The following is a 24,048-nucleotide window of genomic DNA, read 5'->3' as shown; positions in this document are numbered from 1 at the left end:
GGGCCTGACACAGAGAGCTATCGAGGCTTGCTCTGAAAAGAAATGTATGCGTAAGAAATCTTCTTTCCTTATGTCCCAGATGATGGGCTCATTTGGCTTTTAAGAGGCCGTACCCTGGCCAGGGTCGTGAGTAAGATCTACCAGGGACCATGGTCTCTAGTACCTAAAGGGATAGTGAGCCCTGTGGTCTCCTGGTGGGCTGGGGGCCTGGCTGGCAGGTCGGGTTGGCCATGGCTGTGCGGACCTGGGGTGGCTTTTCAGGCATGAGCCTGAGCCCCTCTAGCCCTCCATCAAAAAATATATATACCCTGTAAAGTGGGATTTAAGAAGGCAGTCTCTAAAGCCTTGAGCTCTGGCATTGCAAACGCTTCCGGCCAAGTTTAGCAGGTAAGGCAGAAGGATACTTCCAGACCTCCAGGGTGACAGTGGCTAGTGGCATTTTGTTTCGAATTACAGTAAGTTGAGTGCAAAATCGGGGAGAGGCAAGGTCTGTTCACACTTCAGTACATCATGTGAAGGGAACACCTTGGCTGGAAGTGAAAGCATCCGAATAGGATGGACGTGGAACTTGCTGCATTTCATCCTATGAAAGGGTGGGAATCCTGCTGTAGCGAAGACAGGGTCTTATGGACGTGCACAGAGCATTATTCTTCAGGAAATACAGAGGGAGAAACCTTATCTCCCCGGCTCTCTGAATAAAAAAAATGTTCATATCGATAAACAGATTTATTTTTTTTCCCAGGGAAGGAGTGCCTGGCTCTGTGAGAGACTGTTGTCGTGGTTTAACCCCAGCCAGCAACTAAGCACCACGCAGCCGCTCACTCACTCCCCCCCATCCAGTGGGATGGGGGAGAAAATCAGGAAAAGAAGTAAAACTCCTGGGTTGAGATAAGAACGATTTAATAGAACAGAAAAGAAGAGACTAATAATGATAATGATAACACTAATAAAATGACAACAGTAGTAATAAAAGGATTGAAATGTACAAATGATGCACAGGGCAATCGCTCACCACCCGCCGACCGACACCCAGCCAGTCCCCAAGCAGCAAAAATCCCTGCCCCCCCACTTCCCAGTTCCTAAACTAGATGGGACATCACATGGTATGGAATACACTGTTGGCCAGTTTGGGTCAGGTGCCCTGGCTGGGCATGAGAAGCAGAAAAATCCTTGACTGTAGTCTAAACACTACTGAGCAACAACTGAAAACATCAGTGTTATCAACATTCTTCACATACTGAACTCAAAACATAGCACTGTACCAGCTACTAGGAAGACAGCTAACTACATCCCAGATGAAACCAGGACACTGTACATGGAGAGCTAGTAATTCAGAGCCCCAGCACTTTCTGAATAGCCGTGAGCAAATATGGGCTTCATTTCTCAGTGGAATTGTTGTCATGCATTCCCACTAGGAAACCCAAGTGTGCTTCTGGGCCTCCTGCTCTGCTGGGACACACGTCTGCTTTGGGAGGACCCTGCCTCAGCCAAGGGCGTTAGGCATTTGAGCTGTAATTTGTGGATCAAGTCACTGTCCTGCATGGTCTCTCCAATTAAACTTCCCCCCTGTGCAACTGGTATGACCTCAGCAAATTCCTTAAAATCTGAGCATCTTTATGATGTTAGGAAGAGACTATATATAATATATAAAAGGGGAATGGGGCGTGTGTGTCGCTATATGTATATACACACACATACAATGTTTTGAAATAATTCTGTGAGAAGGCAGCAGTTTATGATGAATTCCTTTTGTTTTTCAGTAAGATAAAATGCAGTTCAAAAGGAACGTGCTTGGTTCCAAAGAGGCAATTTGCTCATTGATTTCATTAAAATTTTTATCATTTAGCAATGAGTTAATCGTGCTTAAAAAAATAATTCACAATTACCAGGCTATATGGTGAGTGTTTTTGGAGCCTGAATTACTGTAATACACAGGAAGTAGCAGTACTGGGCACTCATTATTATGGTAAATATTTGAAAATAATGCTTGGGAAAAAATGTGCAAAAGTTCTGATCCAGCTCAAAGTTTCAAATGCTCCTAATCTGAAAGTGTTTGGATTAAAGCAGGGTGGAAAGTGATTTTCTCCCCCACCCCAAACTTAATGTATTTTTAGAAATATTTTTTTCCTCTTCGGCAAAAAGATAAAGTAAAAATTCCTCAGGTTTGATAGGAGAAACAATTGCTACATAAAATACAGAAACAAAAACTGTGGTGATGCTGGTTGGTTCCCCTGTGAACTGGGAGCTCTGAGCAGGTGGCTGTGAAAAGCAGCAGACCTGAGCATCCCTCAAATGAGACTGTTGTCTGATCACTTAGGAATGCAGCGCCCTCTCCTCACTCACTGCCTCCCTTCTGGGGGAGAAGGCAGTGAGTGAAGGAATGTTTATGTGGGGGGCTCTGGTGACTGTCATTGTAGGGGAAAATCACTTTGTTTCTCTGAGGTAGTGATGGGCCTGAGGTTTAAACCTCCTAGTGCAGGGTTGGTGGCACGCAGGCATGTGCATCACCTTTTGCTGCCCCCTTTCCAGCTGTGCTGCTCTGGTTGCCAGAAGTGGAAGACTCCTGATGCACCTTTACTGGGGTGATGCTGCTGCTGTTACCATGTTACTGTGATACTGCTTGTTTAGCATCTCTCTCGGCAGCACGCTGGCTGTCCCCCCGGTTTCAGGCCCCTTGCTTTAACCCCCGATGTAGGTGAGGATGCTGCCATGGTGCACATTGGTGGCAGATCCGTTGATAAACCCAGGAGCCCTGTGTGGTGGTGTCTCTCCAGGCTGTGCGTGTGGCAATGCAGATGGCTCAGGTAGAGAGTGCATGCCATGCCAGGGATGACCATGGTTTGTTTTCTTCCCTTCTCCCATCCAGAGTACAAGAAGAAGTACGGAGAGGAGCATGGCTCATGCCAGGCAGGGATCGCGGGCTTCTTCACTGAGGTGAGCAGGAGTGCACGCACGGAAGGGATGGGGTTGATGAGCAGCTCTCCTGCTGCATGCCCCAGGAGGGGAGTCCCGAGCACGGCTTGGACAGCGGGCTGAGCGCTGGGCATGGTCCCTTCCTGCCAGCAAACACCCTCCTGCCTCGTACAGCCTCCCGGGTACCTGCATCTTGCACGCCTGCCCAGTGGTTTGTATGTAGGTGTATATGTCTCTCAAGGTCTGTGGACAAGAATGAATGAATTGACTCTGGGAAATGTCCTCAGGGAATGTTTTTATTGTGTACATCCCAAAACTTGCATAGAGATATTTCTGTGTCTAACATTAGCTCTTTACTTTAAGTGATGATGTAAAACAGTCCTCCCTGAACGGTTTTGTTTATGTATGTGTACATGTGAGCATATGTACGTATGTGAATATCTGTATGCACATACATATATGTACATAAGATAAACACTTTTTTTTTTTTTAGTTCTGCTTCAGTTCCTTATTGCAAAAAGATGGGGAAAAAATAGCGTGGTAAAATATATGCTCCAGAGCTGTTCTAAATACTGGAGCATATTCTTTCCTTGACAGAAGTCTATCAGCCATGTTTTAGTTATGTCAAGGATTAATTTGTTCCCTTATATATGAATTGATGGGGTTTTGTAACATTTCAGGGTTGGGGTTTTGGGGGGTTTTTTGTTTGGTTGGTTGTTGTTGTTGTTTTGGTTTGGTTTTTTTTTTTTAAAAAAAGCTATTTCAGTGTCAGGCTCCTCGTTACTGTCATGTCAAGTATATACTCGCTCCTAATTATATATGCAGTAATTTGCAGAATTTATTGTCCAGGCTGATAAAAGCAGAATAAAGGTGTCATCTCTGAAATGGCAGAAGGTGATTTCCAAGTAAACTGGGATGGCAGGCAACGTTGCTACAGTGGCAGTCTTGATAACTGGATGTTCAGCCAGCAGCAGCTGTTTCCTGGCTTGTCTGCTCTTTCCAGCCTATTTTTGTTCCCATGCTTTAAATCCTTCTTTGCTACCCTAGTTCAAAAGATATCTTTGAACTTTCATTGCTTCAGCCTGATGGCAGCTCACTGAGCAGGAAACACAGATAAATGGCTTTTTGGGTGAAACAGGCAAGCCCCTACCGTATATTCAGTGCTGCTGATGGTAGTCATTCCTGCCGGTAAATGATCCCTTGACCTCAAGGGCATGGCCCCTCCCAAGGAAAAAAAGCTGTTGCCAAGCATATCCTGCTCTTTGGTCGGGTTTGCAATCCTGTCTCCATCGTCTTATTAGAAAAATCCCTTGTTTAACATCTTGCCCCAACTGGAACTGGTCACCCGAAGGGAACCCGGGCGTGGGAGCGTTTTCCCACAAGGATGGAGTCCACCCGTGGCCTTGCATTGAACGGAGATATGAGGCAAAGCAGCTGTCATCCTGTCTTCCCCAGGGATGGAGAACTTACCTAGGGTTAATGCTCCCCAGGCTTAATTTGGTCCCTTGCTGGAGGTATTTAAAACCACATCCAGGAGTAAGGTTTCCCCACAGGGATGCTGAATGTTTTGGGACAATGTTTTCTCAGTCTCTCTTGCATGCAAATGTACTTTGGATTTTGATTCAAAAGCGTTATCCATGAGCATCTGCCTTTGAATGCTAGATCAAACTTTGCCTGATTTCTAGTCTTTTAAAACCCTGAATCATGCTGGGTGTCTCTAATGAAATAGAACCAGATTGTCTCTCAAAGAGCAGAGCGTATCTGAGGACAGAACAAGGCAAAATGTTCCAACCATGACATAACACACCCCCTGGTTTTTGAGTGCATGGCAGCTCTTTAGCTTCAGAGTAGTAAAATCAAAATCTTTTGTGCTGTGTTCTTCATGACACAGATTGGTGTAGCATGTCAGCCAGCACTGTGGCACGGTCTGTAGCTGAGTGGTGGGTCTGGGTGGGCTGGCACTCTTCTGCCACTTGGTGAAGGTCTTCTGGAGGATGGTTGGGAAAGGCAGCAGGCAGATAGAGATTTTTGGGAGGACTGTGTTGTCAGGGATAAGTTTGATGGTTAGTAAGGGCAAAGAAGGTCTTCTATTGAAGTGGCAGAACAGTGAGCAGAAGTGGGCCATAAAAGGGGAGACCATGTGTCTCTAGGGTGTGTGCAGTGACCTCAATGCTTGGGAAGAAGGATACTAGCTACATGCACACAGAATAGAGATTGTTATAGATGGACTTATAACTGGTGTTTTAAGTTAATATCCTGTCCCTTCTCCTTTACTGTGTAAAGCATGAATTTTTGTCCAGTTTTGATACTTATTTTTTTCCCCATCCTTTCCCCCAACCCTTCTGTTTTTCCTGTTGCAGGAGTTGGTCATCATGGGGGCACCAGGATCTTATTATTGGACAGGAACTGTCAAAGTGCTGAATCTCACTGACAACACGTATTACAAGCTGAACGATGATGCTGTGATAGCCAGGCGGTACACATACCTTGGTAAGCAGCTCTCTGGTGGTCACTGTGAGAATGGATCAGTCCAACAACATATTTCAAGGCTTTGATGATATAAAGTTAATACTGATTTTTTTTTTTTTTTTTGGTGGTGTAGAGTATTTCTATGAAAAGCGTGAAAGGAAAAACATCTGAATTAAAGGGTTATCTACCTGAAAAGAAATATAAGCAAATAAGCAGCCAGAATATTCCACTTTTGTTTGTTTGTTTGTTTGAAAAAAATGTTGCTGTAATTTTTTTGGACTAATACAGAAAATGCATTTCGACTGAAAAGCAAGTTGGATGGTAGTGGGCCTCCTACATTCCTGCTTTTGCCTGTGATGGACAAATTATTTGTCGTTGGTTAGGCTCCACGTCTGCTTACACCTGTCTTTAAAATGGGTACAACACATAATTACAGACTGTATATTGCAGATACAAATTTATTTCAACAAAAATTTCACTATATAAATGAGTCATTGGCAGCAGAAGGAGGTTGTGAAAGGGTTGAGTACATCTTTAACTCAGTTGGGTTTACTTGCTCTAAAACCAGCTAATGTTCCAAAAATACTTAATTTAAAGGCTTCCACCTAGTCCCGAGTGCCTAAGACTGTTGAGACCTAGAAGGCATTTCAGTCAGTAGTTTGATATTGTTTGACTAAAGACTTGCACTGGCCTCGCTTTTTCCCTTTAACCTTTAGTCTTTGAAAAAATACCACTTGGAAGATGCTGCTTGGTGATAGCTAAATGAGGAGTGTATATATACATATTTAAGGACATAAATAGATTTTGCCACTGCTAGACCTGAATTATAGTATTTGCCATGTAGACAAGAGCCTCAATAATTTACAGCAGAAGTGCAAGGCAAATCCAAGGCTGTCTTGGAAGGAAAGCACTCTTCTTTAGTTATTGTATATCATTTTAATATATCAAATAAGACTGAATCTTTGATCTCCTTTCAAATACACTCCTTCTTGTTTTGATCTATCCTCCCATTTTTCTTCTTGCCTAAACAAAAATCTTTTTAAGCCATTAACTTCTCTGACCTCTTTGCCTACTGTCCTCTGCTCTCCCCGCCTCAACCAAAAAGGCACATAATTTTCCAAGACTTCCTGGGCAGTGATTTTGGCCAAAGGAGGACGCTTCTGTCTGGTCAATGTGGGACTGTTTCTCTTTGACATGATACTTTCTCTGCAGCGGTGTGGTCTGTTTACTCTGTTTCTGTGTGCCTGTTCCTGTTTCACCACTTCCCTTTCTGGACTCAGGTTACCAGACTGCTCCCCGTACCTGCTTCATGTGTGCTTCGTTCAGCTTCACATATACCTTTCTTCTCTCAGCTTTTGGAAGAGCACTGGAGGGCATACTGTCACTTCCCATCGCTGTGAGCTTTTGAGCAGAATATTCGTGCATCCTGAGCAGGATGGTTGTTAACACTAACAACGTGTAGCCCAGGAGGAGCAGTGAAACCCAATGAGCATGATCCAGCTGGCTGACCTGTTTCTTAGGCTCTTCCCTTTCATGATTATTTGTTTATTTATGTTCTCTCTCCTTTCCCACCCTAACCCATCTCCCGCTTAGGATATGCAGTGACAGCAGGTCATTTCTCTCAGCCGACTACCACGGACGTTGTAGGAGGAGCTCCCCAGGACGGAGGCATCGGAAAGGTGTGGCTTTTTGTCAAACAATAATGTGGTCAGATGCAACGGGGCAAAAAAAGTAATACTGATGCAGTTCCCATGTGTCTGAGAAGGCAAGAGATTTTTGTCTACAGGGTGGTTTTGGAGCACTGAGCAGGGGAGAGGTGAGATAGTTTGATGAAGTCATCAAATTTTCTTGACCTGTCCCTCTTGGTGCCTCACATCCCTCACCCCTCTCTTTCCTCTCTCTCCCACCCAATCCTTACAATAGTTATTTTAACGAGACCTAGGCAACATTTCTTTCGCACTGCTTTTGTTTAGGATTTGTAACATACAGGTATCCCTTAAACCTTGCCTGGAAATGACAAAACTTGGGAAAAAGAGTTTGTCTTATGCTTGTTTTCTTCATACATTTGTCTGTTTCAGTATTTAGTTCAGATTAGCATCTCCCATAACATGAAAAGCCATTTACTAGGCAATTCGATGTCCATCTTAAAACTTTGTAATGTTTAGTGGATTAGAGTCTGGGTTTCTGCCAGCTTTACTTAGAAGTGTTGGTGATAGTCTCTTGAGAAGGAAAAAAAAAAAGGGGGGGGGGGTCCTGTAGGCATACATATGTTCGATGTCCCAAAGATGTAAGCCAGTGAATGACTAGATGGAAATGGCTGGTGAGTTAGGTGTACCTGATGCTCCTGTGCCGAGTACCTGTCTGCTGTCGGGGGAGCCGGTTGAGGGTGAGTGCTGTGACCCTCATATACTTCTGAACCAAAGGTAGAGAAGTGGGAATGGGGAGAGGGAGAGAAGGGATGTAAAGAATCTGCTTTTGTCCCTCTTTCTTCAAAATCCAATCCTTTCAGAACCTGCTGCCACCATGTGCTTGAGCAGAGATGTCCTGCAGCCCCCTTTCCATCTTCCTCCCTCTGCCTCTCCTGCTTTATAGGGACATGAGTTATAGCTGAGTCATAACAGTAAGGAGTAAAAGGTCTCCACTACCAGGAACACTATCCCTTGGTTTAGGCAGATTTATTTTGGGTAGTAACCATGTCTCAGGGGTAGCAGCACAAGTGGGGAAAATGGAATAAAAGTAGAAGATGAACTTTGTACGTATACCTCACCTGGCTCGACTAGGACATATGGGATATAGCAGCAGCACAGTTGCTACTGAGAGGACATGTGCATAGGAAAGACATAGTTTCCTTATCCTAGGTGCTATGTTATGGCTGCTCCAATGCACCTTCCTTCCAACCTGTTTTCTCTGTGGAAAAGATTTAATTTCTGTGCAAGGAGGGGGAAAAAACCAGCTGCTAACATGAGATCCATGAGAAAGCAGCTGGCCCTGTAGTGTAAAGGCTACTGCTTTAGTTGCAAAAGCTCCTGTTATTCTCCCTTGGCATGGTATGTGGGTAGCAGGAACGCATGGCAAAGGAGCGGTAAGAGGTGTTGAGTACAGGATGTTACGCTGAGCAGTCCTGTTGTGCTTTCCACACTCTCTAATAAGCTAATCCTTTCTACTTCCCTCATAGAAAGTGATTAGCATTGTCACACCCTTGTCACTGAAGGTGAAGCCAAGATACCTAATGAGACTGCGTCATTTTTCCAAAGTCACCAAGGGTGTCATTAGTTAAGACTGGGTTTGAAGTTGTGACGCCCGGCAAGCTGCTTTTGCTGCTAAACGTGCCGCTGCAAAACCTAGGGAGTCCTTTATATCTAGAGCAATTGTCTGCAGTAAATCTGTGCTGTGTTCTGAGCTGAAAACAGCTTTGAACTCTGTCTCACCAAGTATTAATAACTTGACACATATTCAGCTATGTCAAGTGCTTGGCTCCGCCACGTGGCCTTGGAAGTAAGGGATCCTCTGTCCTGCAAGCTGCATGAGCACCTGCTAGGAGGGAGCCTGTCAAATGCTGGAGGAGTCTCAAAGGCTGACTGAGTCAGCCTTTCTGCCAAAGGGAGTCCCTTTCTACAAGCCATGCATTTTAGGTCTTAAATTTTGGTACAAGGTCCGTTATTGAACTCATATCAAAACTTTTATCCCTGAGAGTTCCTGGTTAAACAGGTTCTCCTGTGGAAACAGGCAATGAGTGGACTACATTTGAATAGTTTTCTGATTTACAGGTTGTTTCAGACAGAAACAGTGCAAATGCGTTGGGTGGTCTGATTGGGATTTCTACTCTGATCTTTGCTAAAGCATCATGAGGTTTGCAGCGTAGTATGTGCAGGCACATGTCCTTGAGAAGGGAAGGCTGGATAAGGGAAGGGGAGCAGGGTTATGCCTTTTCAGCCTTTTGCCCTGCTCATTTCCAGGCAGTCTCCAGATGCCACTTGTTTGAGAGTTGGAAAGTTCCTTTATTAGGTGCTTTTAAATACTCACATGTGCACATACACACATGCACACCAAAAAAAGTAGGTGACAAGATACTATTCAAGCATTTCTCATAAGAGCCCTGTGACTCATCAGAAAAATGAGGAACTCTATCTTTTGTCTTTTAAAAGAAGACTGAGCAATAAGGTGGTCATGAAATTGGATCTTGGCAATAGTCATGGCCATGATCATGATTTAGATATTATTTAGGAAGCATCAATGCTGTACCATTATGTGCTTCATAGTTAGTATTGGTTAACTTTTTTTCTTTTTTCACTTTTCAGGTTTATATTTTCAGAACAGACAGACGATCAGGCTCTCTAGTAAAGATTTTCCAGGCTTCAGGAAAAAAGGTGAGCTTTTATGTATGTGTGTTTCCTTTTAAGGGATGGAGAAGTGGGAAATAATGGCAGGGTCACCTCAGAGCATCATTTTCATTCCACTGCTTCATGAGTTGTCAGGCAAATTCTGTTTATTTTTACCTCCCAGAAGACGTAAACCTATTGTACAGACCAGCTGTATACCCTTTCTCCTGTAGCAGTCATGACTGCAAAGTCTGCTCAGTGCCCATGTGACTGAAATTAAAGGTCCTGCTGAAAAATGTACTAGTGGGTCTCTTTAGCGTTATGCAACTGTAGCAGCGCCTTCTGAGATGTGGGAAGTGGGGTGCCAGGTGAGCCTCGATGCACATTTCCTCTTAGTAGATGTTACTGGGAGATGTGGGTAGCCTGGAGCTTAGTTTAATACACAAAGCCCCAGTCTGTTTTTCTGTGTCCTGATGTGACAGGGGGGATATTAGAGTTACGCTGTCATGTGGAGGAGCAGCTTCGTTACTTCGAGATGATGATTTCACCCTTCCCACATGAATTAGTCCTGCGTTTTGCTCTTAGGACTGGTGTCTTAGAGCCGAACCACACCACACCACCACTGCCCCCCCATGAAATTTAGTGAACGCTAGCGAGATCCAGCTCCCCTCATGCGCTGTTGTGTTTGAGTGGGGAACAGCTTGTGTTCTTTACTGGGGGCTTGCTGGAGATATGTTGCAGGGGTAATGAAGTGGACAATATGTCTAACTATAGGTAACAACAAAAAGATGTCTTATTTCAAATACTGCAGTGAGGAAACAATAGCCCTTACCTGGGGTTGCCTGTGCTCTCCTGGAAGGAGAGGAAATACAGAAGAAAAAGGTTACTGGTGGCTTCTGGCTCTAGGAAGACATGCCACCCTCAGAAGGTTCTGAAGTGTCTGATTGTATCATCAAGTTGGGAGTGTTAGCATGTTTTGCTATTTTTTCCCAACAAAACACAGTTGCAGTCTTTAAAAACATGCCTGGTATAGGGCAAAACTGCAAGTATGTGTAGATGGATGGTGTGACTTGTATTTTAGGGCCTCTCCAAAATTTGTCTTTCTCTGCGCTAGCAGAATTGCAGACATCTTGAAAGGAAAAGACCTCCCGGTTCATCCAGGGCACCTCCTGTGTTTGATTGCTTCCTGTTAATTTCTTTCCCTGTTGACTTTTAAATGTCCCTAAGGATGTGTTCCTGGAGAACTATTCCTCAGCCTGATAAACAGAGCTATCAGGAAGTTTCCAGATCTCAGCCAAAACTTTCCTTTTTCAATTTAATTGTGTTATTCTTGTATATAACTTAACTAATCAAGTATTTACATCCTTCAAGTACTTCTAGGCTGTCATCTCCTCTTTCCCCATTAGCATCTGTCTTCTACAAATTCTCTAAAATCCAAATGATAATTTTATTATAAAGAGAAGGCTGTTCTAAATCACCCTTTCTTAGTTTTGTCACTGAAATATAACCAGACATGCTCAGCAATGAGCATTGCCTCGAAATGAGCTCTCACAGAATGCTGCGTCCTTCCCAGTGGTGTGAAAGTTCATTGCTCTGACATTCTTACTAGACAGACATTAAAAGCAGGCCAGTTTCTTCCTTCCCTTTTTTATTGCTGGAGGCTGAACTAGGAAATCAGATGCAGACAAGAAAAAAAGAAAATGCAGTGCCTTGTTAAAAACGTTAAGTGCACAAACTTCAGGTTCTCACAGCATCATGAACTCACCCACGCTGCAGACATACCATGTTGCAGTTAAGTAAATAATAGCCTTTCCCTGAAAACTGCCTGAATACATAGTGAAATGCTTTTCATAACTTTCGCTCCTTACCCAAGAGAAATTTGTTTTAAAACCTTAGTGGATTAAAAAAGAATAAACAAATAAAAAATCCACAAGGGAACTTAAGCTACAAAATAACTGGAATCAAATGATGTTTGAGGTCTGACCTTAAACCCACACAAACACAAAAATCTGAATTACAACTGAAACTCTATCCTTAACTCACCCCGCTATATTTAGCAGCTTTTAAATCTTATGGACTGCATAGAATAGAGTTGCTACTGCCCATCTCTTAGCATGCCCAGGAGCTCTGGCTCGTGCACCTAAACTTACTAGGCATGGAAGGCTGTGGGTCAGAGATCCCCAATGAGGAATGTAAAAGCATGCGAGAAATGTGATTCATTCTTTTTAACCTAAATAATTATTTCTGTAACCGCAATTTTTCCTACTATGTAAACAGCTCTCATTTTCAAATAAGAAGTGGTATCTTTTAATTCTTCCTTTAGAAGTTGCTTTTAATTTTGAAACTATGGTTTGTAGTTGGTCTCAAAGAGTATGCCTTGTGCTACCTAAGCAGAAGTGGATGAAGTAAGGGTGGAATATCATTCTTGGTTTTGGTTTCCTTTTTGTGTTTAAATGTGTTTTGAAATTCGTAATGTGGGTGCCAGCTGGGAGATTGTTAGCATTTAATGTTAACCTGTATCAAAAATTATGTAATGAGATTAATGTATTTCTTAAATTTAAGCAGTTAAGTTTTATCAAGCAATAATAACTGGAGACTGAAAGTGGCTTAGGTTTTTTGTGTATCAACTGAAAAGCTTTTATTGAAAGTCATCTTTCTGTGTCAATTCGCCTGCCTGTACCTGAGAGGAAAGGCTGTGATCAAAACCCACAACCAGTACTGCTATTTTGAAGGTGACTGATACAAATAGATACAAACAGAGCAGGGGAAGATAGGCCACAATCAAGAGGTAATTTTAGATGCCTCTTTTTCATGGATACCCTACCCCTTGCCTATTTTTCTTTTTTCTTTTCTTTATTTCTTTAAGGTATCCCCAGAAGATCTGTGGTACCCAACTTGAAGTCTTTTTAGGAAGTCTGGTACTGGGCATGACTAATCACTAGCCAGGTCTTGGTTTGGGAAACTTATTTCACCCCTCTCTGATTTTAAGCATTTGATAAGTGAAAGCTAGTCTAAGAAAGCTCTTTAGTGTCTCACTTAAGCATGTCCCAGGGTATAAATTTTATTCTGTTGGTAAATTATCCAAGCTGATACACTGTACAGTAAAGTGTTTAATTCCTGCCAGAATTATCCCCTAAGCTTTCTCTGTAGGAGTGCTTGTGAGTGATAAAGCAGCAAGTCATCATTTGAAATAATAAAAAAAAAAAAAAAAAGCAAATGCCTAAATGACTTCCTCCTGTGTGTGGGCAGATACTGAATGCTTTGTTGTGACTCGGCTTGGTTACAGATGGGCTCTTACTTTGGCTCCTCCTTATGTGCAGTTGATCTGAACTCTGACGGGTTGTCAGACCTGCTGGTCGGAGCACCTATGTTTTCTGAGATCAGAGATGAGGGTCAAGTCACAGTCTATATCAACAGAGGAAACGTGAGTATGTACAGGAGATGACTTGGTAAGGGATGAGGCCGTGGGTCCGGGCAGGGTAGCGCTAATGTCCTTCCAGCACTGCATGGTGAAACTCGATGTCTCAAATAGAGGGGCTCTGGATGTCTCTAGCAGAGCATGAAGTCACGGAAAACTCATCTGGTATCATGGTTTCCCAGACACCAGCCCACATTCATCACAGAGCTGTGAATCTTTCGAGGAGGTCTGGGAAAGTTTCTGGTTTTATGTTGAAACTTGGTGGTATTTGTGGCTTTACATGAATTTGATGCCAAAACCAAGTAAGAGTCAGCAGCTTTGGCTGAGTGTTTTGGGTAGTCACTAGGACCTACAAATTAGAACACAAATGTCTGGGGATTTAGAAGACCTTGTGAAGAGAAACCAGAGATTGAAATCATGTTATATTTGCATTATGCCCCATATATAGACTTTAGGGGAAGTTCTTATCAGCCGATGCTTTTGGATTTCACGTGATCCAACAACAGTCTTGGAAGAGTCTGAACTTTCTTGCATTGGCAAAACAAGATCATTCTTATGTTGTATTTATAGGAAAACAATGGTTGTTTACATATTATTAAATATTTGATATTCAGGTCCCAAACCTGCTGTCTCAAAGGAGGAGTTGTTATGGACTAAAATGAAATTGGTTTTCTTCATCAGTATTTTGTGGACTTTAATGTATGGATTTTGTTTATGCTAAACTTAACATTCACCACAAGTCCTATAGGCAGCATTTGGGAGACTTCAGAATTGCTTTTGGTGTAAGTTTATTTTCTATTGTCACTCCTCCTTTAAATGAGCTTTACTTTGTCAGTCTGATCCACAGGCTGTCCCACTTATATTCCAGTGTTGCTGCTGGGTCCTCAGGATAGGTCCAGAATGCCAAGCAGATAATAGCCAACATTTCCTGCTCACAGTGAGAGTATGCATGAGTTAAGTTTTATTTTTTATAAAACAGTCAAGAACCTAGTAGGGTTTTCTTATACTCCTGCTTCAAGAATTACTTGCAGGAGCAATAGCTTGCAGGATTGTGGGTTTTATTTTGGTGTTTGGACTTTTTAAACTCTGTTTCATTCTGCAAGCACCATTGCTGAAGAGGTCATTGCAGTGGATCAGAGAAAACTGCATTATAATACAAGCATGTGTAGTGATGCTGGATTTAATACACGTATATTTTGCCCTTTCCTGTGAGGACTGCAAAGAAGTGAGTTGCACATACAGGCCTGCCTGTCTTCTCTCTGTTGTGTTTCAATTTCATTATGTGGGATTTTCTTAAAGTCAGCAACTCCCCGCAGCCAAGAAAAAGATTTTATTATATGTTCCAGAGGGCAGTTTACTCTCATTCACAAAGCAAGCAAAAACAAAACAAAACAACCCTTGAGGTGGGTACGGAGTTGGATTGTGTAACTAAATTTTGTTTTCTTGTGGAAATGTTTCTTTCCCCTTGAGGGAAGGCTGCAAGAAACTAAAGCTTATGTATCTGACCAGAAAGTGGGTGGGCAAGAAATACCAGATCCATATAAGGCTTCTCATGGCATAGGAGTACAAAGCTACTTTATTCTGAACTTTCCTCTGTCTCTTTATTGCATTAAGTCCCTTTCCTTATTCTTCATTTCAGAAGGCTTTTTGGGGACTTTGCTTTAATCCTTCTGTCCAATACTTAAAAAGTTTTCAAATCCAATTGCCCAAATGTTCTTTGCTTAGGGGAAAATTCCTCTTAACTCACTGGGGTTTAGCTGAATAAGCCTTGACTGAGGATTTCACTCCTCGGATGTAATCTGCCAGTAGAGCAAGCTCCGGGCTGTTACATTTTAGGCATCGGAAACCTTCGTGAGCTCCCCAAGCCCTGTGACTGCATTTAGTTATATCACTGAGTTATCCTTTAGTTAATTTAGCATTTTAGTTATATCACTCATATACTACCCCCCCCGCCCCCTAAAACTAAAAGACAGAAGATGGTTAAAAAACCAAATAAATTAGATTTTTGGTGCCCAGGCGATCTGTGTGCAGTGAGGGTGAGAGTCAGACTGCAGCCCTGCCCCTGGTGCTACCAGCAGCTCCCACGGGGAGAGCTCACCTCATCCAGGGCTCGCACCATTTCACTGACCCTGTTTTATTTCCTACTTGCTAGGGAGTGCTGGAAGAGCAGCTTGTCCTGGATGGTGACAGCACATACAACGCACACTTTGGGGAGAGCATGGCCGCCCTCGGCGACATCGATGATGATGGCTTCTCAGGTCGGTGCCATTTCCTCCTGGGCCTTTTCCCTGGAAATACCAGCGGGGCTGGCAGCACTGCCAGTCTCCTTGCATGTCTGGGTGCCACGTGGCATCTATTGCTCCTGAGGACCCGACCAGCACCTGGGCTTGTGCTAAGGATAAATACGCTTGTGTGGGATTTGTCTGCTAGAGCCTTTTGTAGCTGATTGTCCTTGATGTGCATTTAGTCCGTGGCCAAGCAACTTGCATGCCAGTCTCATTAACATTGCTTTACTTTCCTTGCTCTTGCATTTTATTCTTCGTGTATGGTTTATAAAAGGCTTTAGATACCCACGCCCCAAACAAAACAGAAACCTATGTCTGACTTCTTTCTTCTTTCCCATTTCCTTATGTCTTCAAGCCTTTCCAGTTTTGTTGACATAATCACGTTTTCTTATCATGAAGTGTAATTAAGAAGTAGCTTCTCACTCCTGATAGCATGTACTCTATTAATAATTTCTCTCCTTTGCTTTATTCTACCCCTGCTCCTTTTGCAGGCTGCTCAGTGTGAGGCCCCATGCTGTGATAGCGATAGGTGAGAGCGAAGTGTTGAGGCTGGCATCTTTTCTGCCCTGATTTCTGGCAGCGCAGATTAAGGACTTCCAAACAAAGGCTGACTTACTCAGTGTGTGCCTGGATTTAGGCCACTCAGGGCATGTTATTCCATTAAGCTTAAACCAACCTCATTGCAGGTTGCCCTCACAAATGGTGGCCATGCTCTTCCTCTGCACTTGGACGTACATTTTTGTGTTCTTGCTGCTGCTTGTGGGTCAGTTGTGGTGATGGAGAGACTGCAGGGTTGTATCAGTCCATGGTTATGAAGCCATTGGGAAGAGTTTAATTTTAGCAGCTGTATAGTCACTAGAGCTAACTAGGAGAGGAGAATGGGAAGTGGGATAACTCTTTCTGCAGGAGTTTGCATTTAAATTGGATCAAATGTAATTTGAAAGTGCACCCTCAGCAGCCTTTTCTTCTTCTTGCCTGTCTATTTTATATACCCAGCCTCACTTTGGAGCCTTGGATTTTCAAGCAAACTTAATGTAGTGCTATAATAAATGTTTTGCCAATGCTGTCTTCGTTCACAAAACTGATGTTCCCCTGGGTTGGAGATTTTTATATGAAAGGATTCTAAATTAAATTTTTTCAGCATGGTTGCTGGTTAATAAACACATTTTCATAACAAGCACATGCTTCTAATTAGGCACAACATAGCCACATGCATGTACAAATTCATATACATTTGTGTGTTTTTTTAAGTTTATCTTAACAGGAGCTCTTCGTTAAATCAAACAAGTTCCTTCTAGCCAGGTTCATATGAGCCGCTGATCATCTTCATCATGGGGAGCTATTTTCCTATGGATAGCTGGCTTCTAAAATTGGGAAAAAGTTGGATTAATAGAATGGGTTGTGAAATGTTTATAATCTGTACTGTTTTACAGATGTTGCCATTGGAGCGCCTAAGGAGGATAACTACATAGGAGCAGTGTACATTTACCATGGGGATGCCAATGGTATTGTACCTCAGTACTCTATGGTATGTGACACTACTGTTTACGATACCTATCTGAAGTCACTTTCACAGGGCCTGCAGAAATAAGCCATATGTAGGGGTCCCTTTATAGGTGGCCTCATCATAGCCCTACATTGTTTTCTCAGTCCTGGTTTGAACATGGCTTCTCCCAAAGTTTGTCCATATCTATGTTCTTGGGTAAAATGATGTTAGGAGATATTTTTCACTGTCTTTTGTTACAGTTATCAGCTGTAGCTTCCTTCTTGAAGCAAATGAAGTCTTGGGGTTTGAATGTTAGTTTTTAGAGATAGTACTGCTGCAGAGGAGAAATGAAAACCCTGGAGGGGCTGAGCATACAAATTATGGAGAAGCCAGTGGGGAGCTGGGAGGTTGCACTCTCCTCCTGCAGAAACAGGCTTAGCGAGGAAGAAGAGGTACTAAGTTTTCTTTTGTACCCCGCAGAAGCCTATTTACCCATTTTGTTGGCACTGTCCTTGTGATGTGGCAATTTATCACACGGCTTTTCTTGGGTGCCATTCCCCTGACCATTATTATGAAATAAAATCTCAGCTAGGATATGCTATAGCATCTTGTGCAGAGATGACACAGTGCAATTTAGCTACTGTAGCCAGGCAGTAGAGAAGACAAATTTATGCTCATGCTGCCCAACATGTGTCCCCTAGTCTCTGTCTAGCACATTTCTTTTTTCAGAGAGCCTGAATCTTCCCTCCCTCCATGTGTTTGAAGTTCTGGTTGTTTTGTTGCTGGGTGGGATCCTTCACAGTAAATCAGTTTAAGCAGAATTAAAGAGTTTGGTGGTTATATTGGAGACTCTTCTAACAGACCATAGAAGTTTAGTCCTTTTTCCTTTTACCATGTATATGCCATGCGCTGCTTTTTAGAAAAAAGGAAGTTAAATTACTCTTTATGTACACTTGTAAAATGCACTAATGTGTGGCATGTGGAGGATTCTGCCTGTTTCTTGCTGAGAGCCACTGGTTGGGAGGTTCTTCTCTGGCTGTTGAAAAGCATGGAGCTTTCCAGCTCTTGCTGAAAAGGATCAGATTTTTTTTTTTTTTTTTTTTGATCATTCATGGGAAAATTTTACATTTTTGAAAGAGGACAGATCAGCAGGGTGGGAAGCAAAACATCCTGCTTGTGATCTCTCCCTCCTCATTAGAGCAAGGCCAGCAGACATGGCGTGTGCCTCTCTGCTTGGTCAGTGGGACAAAGCCCAGCTCAAGAGGGAGGCAGGGTACTGTGGTCATTGACTATTGATACTATTCCTATCGTTGTCCCATGTCCTGAGGCAGCCAAAGGGGCATCACATACGGGCAGTGTCTCTCTGACCCTTCCGAGGGTCTGCTGCAGAGCACCAGACATACCACCAGTTCATCTCCCACTTGCAACCAAAAAAACTGCGTAACAACTTCAGCTCTTTACTTACCTACCCTGGATTTGAACCCAGAGGTGAAAGACTTTTTGTATCTTCTTGCTATATCCCTGAGCCATGTCATGGAGCCCAGAGCTGTGCCCTGGATTTCCATTTTTAAAGAAGCTGAGAGAGGTGGAGGGGGAGCCTGCAGGGTATATGTTTTCACCTGTTTCATTTTGTTAGCTTCCTCCTCACCCCTTTTCTTTATTTAAATCGCTGATCAATGTCGTTCCCTCACATCCCTTCCGCAGCTTTAGCGGTGGCTATGAGCAAAAGCAGCTTAATTGGCTTTGTGGCCTGCTGTTTTCATTCATGGCACTTAAAAGCAGAGTAGCATTATACCTCTGCCTTCTAGGCTGTAATAGCCTGCAGATGTCCGCTGGGAAGTTTGCAGGCAGGATTTACCACCCTAGCTGGGACCCCCCCAAAAATGTGATACAAGTGTAATGTGGGAAGGAAGTTACTTCCAGTTGTCTTAATCTTATCTGCCCATGAGTAGGAAAAGGAGATCTGTACACAGTGAAGCACTGGTTTCCCTTTAAACTGGCTGTCAGGACTGCAGGATATCTTTCTTCCCCTCAACTTGTGGGTTTTTTTCCATGAAATTTCCTGTCTGACCTTTTGTTCAATATTATGTCCTTTTATGGGAGGGCCAGGAAAAGCTGGTCGCATGTCACATGCTGTGAAGCACCACCAACAGCCTCGAAATTACTTTGTGGGGTAGGTTTCCTCTCTGTAACTTCTGCATTCAGATGTTGGTTTGAGTTCAGGTCTTCCGTTGGTGGCCCAGCAAAATGAATGAGGGCTGGGAGACATCTGATTGCTTTCTTAGAAAATGAGATTTTGATATATTAATTTGCTTCAGACAAAGGCATTTACAATTCAAAATGTTTAGAGAAAGTTTTTGTGTTAGTAATTAAAAAAAAAAAAAAGAAGCTATGTTAGAAGTTAATTAATCTTTGTGTTGGGGAGGCAGAAATGAGATATAGCTTCCAAACGGACACAAAATACTGCATAATAGCTGATGGAAACCAGAATTTCCAAGTGGGATGAAAATTAATCATTTTGACTTTAAGTATGCTGGCAAACTTTGTGAAAAGGAATGGTTGTGCAGGATTTTCTGTTTCAATTAATCAATTTTGTTAAGAGGGTGCTTAAAACTTTTATTTACAGAAATAAAGGTAATGCGAAAAAAAAAAGAAAGGAAAAAAAAAAGATAAAATCTCTAGGGGGCAGTTAAATTCCGCTCCCTCTGTCCCCCCCAAAAAAGCTGTTTGATGTGTTCTTTGTTTTGCTTGGGTCTGCATGAGGATTGTAATGCAGGTGTGTTTTTTAATCCAAGTCAAAAGTGGCTGCCTCCTACCCCAGAGCAGAAGGGCTTCCTGCAGTCGACAGCCTTCCTGCTCAGGGCTGCGTGGGTGAAGTGCGAGCCTGCAGATGTGCAGCACTTCCAGCCCATAGAAGAGAGCCCTGGTGACCATGAAAATAAGGCTCGAAGGTTTTTTGGGGGTTTGTGGTTGTTGTGTTTTTCTTGGGGTTTTTGTTTGTTTTGGTTTTTTAGAGGATTCTTTGTGTTGCTGACGGATTTCACTCATGTGTTTTCCACTGCAGAAGCTGTCTGGGCAAACAATAAACCCGATGCTGCGGATGTTCGGCCAGTCCATATCAGGGGGAGTCGATATGGATGGCAATGGTTATCCAGGTACGTCCGCTACTGTGGCAGTGAGAGCACTGGGGAAACACAGCAGCAGGCTGAGAAAACAGCAGAGCTGAGTGTTTCCAGGTTGCTGGTTCCTGCCATTGCGGGAGGCTGATGAAGCTGAGCATTTTCTTCCCTTTCCCTTCTGTTATTCAAAGCTCCTGATAAGAATTTGAGCCGATTGCTGAATTCAGGTGTTTGGGCAGTCATGATGAAGAATTGAGATATTAAAGCAGAGGATTTCAGTATCTGTCCAAGGTTGTAAGTTTCTTGGAAGCTGCTCAGTCATGATGACAATCTTGAAAAAAAAAAAACCAAAAAAACACCAAACAAACTAGACAATAATATAATAGTAATAATAAAAATCAAACAATGAAGTAGAAGTGAAGTAACATCACAGACCTAATCCTGCAGATATAATATTTATGATGTAATGATATTTGAAGGGACCAACTGGCTGATTTAAGTCAGAAAAATGCTTTTTTTAGATATATGCTCTGTAATTTAGGAACTGATTTGAAAGAACTGAATTCTATGCCTCCTTTGTAACTGTCTCAATGTTACAAAAATTTCAGATATGACTGTTGGAGCCTTCTTGTCAGACAATGTGGTACTTCTGAGGTGAGATGAATGTCTTTTTCATACGCTGTTGTCTTCTTTTTGTCTGTTTTCTGTTTGTATCTTATGTCATCTAAGTCCTCCCCCACTCCAAATTTCTCCCTAGTTTATTGTGGTCAGAAGCAGCAAGCTGGATTACTTTTTAAGCAGAACCTTAGACATGGATGGTGTCAAAGAGTGCACAATCTGATTTAAACAGCTTAGTGAGGGATGACAATACATAGGACTCCCAAGGCTCTGAAGAAAACAAAGGGTTAGAGCCAGAAGATGTGTTGCATCTCAGTGCCTCTTTAGAAAGGTTGCTTTGAATTTGTGAGAAGTCTTTTTTATTGTTTTTACATTTACATAAAGTAAATAAATTATGATTTAAGGGAACGCAGTTGAGCAAAGAGCCAGCTGTGTATGATGCCAGAATGTAATTTTGCAATTTATAATGGGACACAGAATGAAATAGGAGTCTTCAGGGAAATGAAATATGGAGACATTTTAAATGCACACAGGATTTGGGCTGCTGTTTGGATTGTATGAGCTAAGTGCAATTGCTTGTTTCATCTGGTGGAGAGAGGTGTGACAGCTTGGTTCACCAAATTATGCAGGTGGAAGAGTTAGAGTAGGAGCGGGTTTGAGATGCACAGACTTGGGGAAGAGAATAGGAAGTCTGAATTTTGCCAGTAGCTCCGTTGTTACACTTGTTAATATTTAATAGAAAAATCCTGTCAATACCTAGATGTCATTAGAAGTAGAAGTCACTAGGGACTCCTGCATCTTAATGGAAGATACAGGGATGTGGTGAGACTGGCAAGATAAATGCTGGAGCTGCAGAACAGACGTGCCAGCCTCCTGCTTTCTGTTCAAGACAAAAAACTTGGCTTTTATTTCCATTTGAATCAATTAAACAAAGCAAAAAGAAAAAGGAGAGGGGGGGAAGAAATGCTTTTGATGATCAGCGTGGCAGGTGGTCAAGTCTTCTGAAGACTTTTCTGTTCCTTCATCATGCATGCAGAGGAAACCAATTGCTGCTTCTGTGAAAAGGTGTGCCATGCCCCAGATGGGATCTTGCAGCCCCACATCTCCAAAACCGCTAGAAAGAAAACTGTGCATTTTGCTCCTGCATTGTTGTTACTTGCGGGGGGGAAGGCAATCTGAAAGGCTTCCTGTGATGTTTAAAACAACAAATATCACAACAGCGTGGTAAGCTCTGTCCACGTGTTCAGTCATGCTTGTGTGTTTCAGAGGAAATTAGCACATTACCGACTGACTTTATGGGCAGCCTGATTAATTGCTGCTACTGCCATTTTACAGCATATCCCTCTTGCTGTTTAGATCCAGATTAGGATAAAGAAATCAGCTTTTTCTTTTTTTTTTCCCCTTACCCCTCCAGAAGCCTTTGTGAAGTCCTGTGGCCAAAACCAACAAATGTTTTGCCAAGTGATATTAAAGGCTTTGGTGGAAGCCGCGGTGACTTGGGGCAGATTGTCATTGTTGTATTGCTCGCGTGTGTGTATGGCCATTTGACAGCACATTGTTTTTTTTTTCCCAGTGAATAACCAAGCGAGCTAATGTTAAGGAAGAATCACACAGCACTTCATGGCTGGAGAAAATACTTTTTTTTTCTAGGAGAAATATTTTTGTAGATCAGTTATAGCATTCATTCTTTTATGTCTCCCCGAGCATTTGCAAAGAGGTTTTTTTTTCGAAGGTGTGAGGTGATCCTAGGAAGCTCACTCTTTTTCTTCCTTCCCCCCCCCATTACTGTATATATTTCTAGGTTTAGCATTTATCTTCATCCTCCATCTCAAAATGCAAACTTGCACTGTTATTTCAGGCTGTGGTAAAAGAGTCTGAGCAGCTGTCTCGGAGATTGATGTGAATCTTGTTCCAGTCGATATGAATTAGGTGTAACCACAATCCCCGCTCTCTTCTCCCCCCTCTCCCCTGCCTCTAAATTAAGTGGCTTGTAGAGTGAGAGTCCTGAAGTGGTTTACTTACGTGGTCTGGCCTTGCACAGCTGCTGGGACTACCTTAGAAGTGAATCTGCTGGTTGTTGCACATATTTTTACTACTGGAGTTGCTTTTGAAAGAACATGTTCATGTTGAACATGTACAGAATTGAAACCACAAAGAATAACACTCGGTGAATTTCTGGGCTAAAGTCCTGCGCTGAGGATGGCTCAGGAGAGCCTGGGTTTCTGGGCTGCTTTTCCCAACCAAGCTGGTGGGGCTTCTGTGTTGTGTGGGAGAGGAGACTCACCTGGGCCCTGATGGCACTCGGCTTGCTCTGCAATTCTGGCTGAGGTCTTCTTCAGCCAGGAATAGTCATAGCAATAATCCGGTGCTGGAGTTGCAAGGGTAGAATGCTTTCTTTCATAGTGGAGCGAGTAACTCCTGAAACAGAGTTCAGCAGTGTGAAGAGTATTCAATCCTTACCACTCATTGGGACGGAATTAGCCAAACATTCCCTCCTCCAGAAAACATGAATGTGGTGTCTATTGTCCCTCTTATACTTTCAGAAAAATTATGTATGAATCCATCTCATACCCCTGTGTTCCCTCCTTGACTTTCAGGTCACAAATTTGACTGTAGACCATTCTCTGGAAACCTAAGGTCTCTGCCTACCTGTTCCTCACCATCCAGGCTGCTTAGCAAGCAGTCTCACTTGCATGAGCTTGTTGTCCTTGGTTGCCATTGTGCTAATTTTGCTATCCTGTTACCAGGAAGGCTTTATGCAACTTTTACTGGAGATGGTTATTATATATTACCAGTTTCCCCAGCTGCCTGCCTGCAGTCTGTATCTGAGCACTGAACTTCAAGCTGATGTTATGGTCTTTGGACACTAGTAGTCCTTGCCAGCTAGGTCAAGTGCTAATTTATCTTACAGTTCAAATGCACTCTCTTATTTTTCATGTCTGCTTGAAATTGTGTAGTTTACCAAATTTACTTTATTTTCCTTTGGCTGAGAACTTCCCTCTGAATGATCACTCAGTTCCGTTTCTCTGTTATCTCCAGATCCAGGCCTGTCATTACCATGGACATCTCCATTTTCCTGCCTGCATCCATCAATATCACAGCTCCTCAGTGCCATGATGGCTTGCAGCCAGTGAACTGCCTCAATGTCACAGCATGCTTTCGCTTCAGTGGCAAGCGTGTTCCTGGAGAAATAGGTAAGGTATCTGTGTCAGCCCTGGGCAGGGGCATGCTAGCAGGTTGACCTGGAGTCAAGGGCTCCCTTTGAAGTCAGTAACAGAGCTTTTATATGAAATAAGTTGTTTCCAGGTGAGCTGGGCTATACAATTCCAGAAAGTTGGAGGCTCCCTGGGAACTTTCTTGGGCATGTTTTTGCCTTCTGATGAGGCTGATGTAATACTGGGGCAGTTTCTTCCTCAGTGAA

The 24,048-nt window shown here is 42.9% G+C and overlaps 1 protein-coding gene across 1 annotated transcript in view; it reads left to right on the top strand.

Annotated features, from left to right (window-relative positions):
- Window positions 1-24,048, top strand: part of ITGA9 (integrin, alpha 9) — a gene marked incomplete at its 3' end in the record, with an annotated part of 138,971 nt that overhangs the window by 14,216 nt on the left and 100,707 nt on the right. Inside the window, exons 4-13 of the mRNA XM_010581817.1 lie at window positions 2,867-2,934; window positions 5,274-5,403; window positions 6,976-7,061; window positions 9,681-9,749; window positions 12,988-13,125; window positions 15,272-15,377; window positions 16,838-16,932; window positions 19,955-20,045; window positions 20,618-20,663; window positions 23,667-23,821. Coding sequence (XP_010580119.1) covers window positions 2,867-2,934; window positions 5,274-5,403; window positions 6,976-7,061; window positions 9,681-9,749; window positions 12,988-13,125; window positions 15,272-15,377; window positions 16,838-16,932; window positions 19,955-20,045; window positions 20,618-20,663; window positions 23,667-23,821 — 984 coding nt within the window. The remainder of the gene's footprint in view (window positions 1-2,866; window positions 2,935-5,273; window positions 5,404-6,975; window positions 7,062-9,680; window positions 9,750-12,987; window positions 13,126-15,271; window positions 15,378-16,837; window positions 16,933-19,954; window positions 20,046-20,617; window positions 20,664-23,666; window positions 23,822-24,048) is intronic.

This window comes from Haliaeetus leucocephalus, unplaced genomic scaffold (genome assembly GCF_000737465.1).
Source record: "Haliaeetus leucocephalus isolate CR32 unplaced genomic scaffold, Haliaeetus_leucocephalus-4.0 Scaffold808, whole genome shotgun sequence".
Taxonomy (NCBI): Eukaryota; Metazoa; Chordata; class Aves; order Accipitriformes; family Accipitridae; genus Haliaeetus; species Haliaeetus leucocephalus.
Note: the sequence above shows the minus strand (reverse complement) of the source record. Positions and strands in the feature narration are given on the sequence as shown.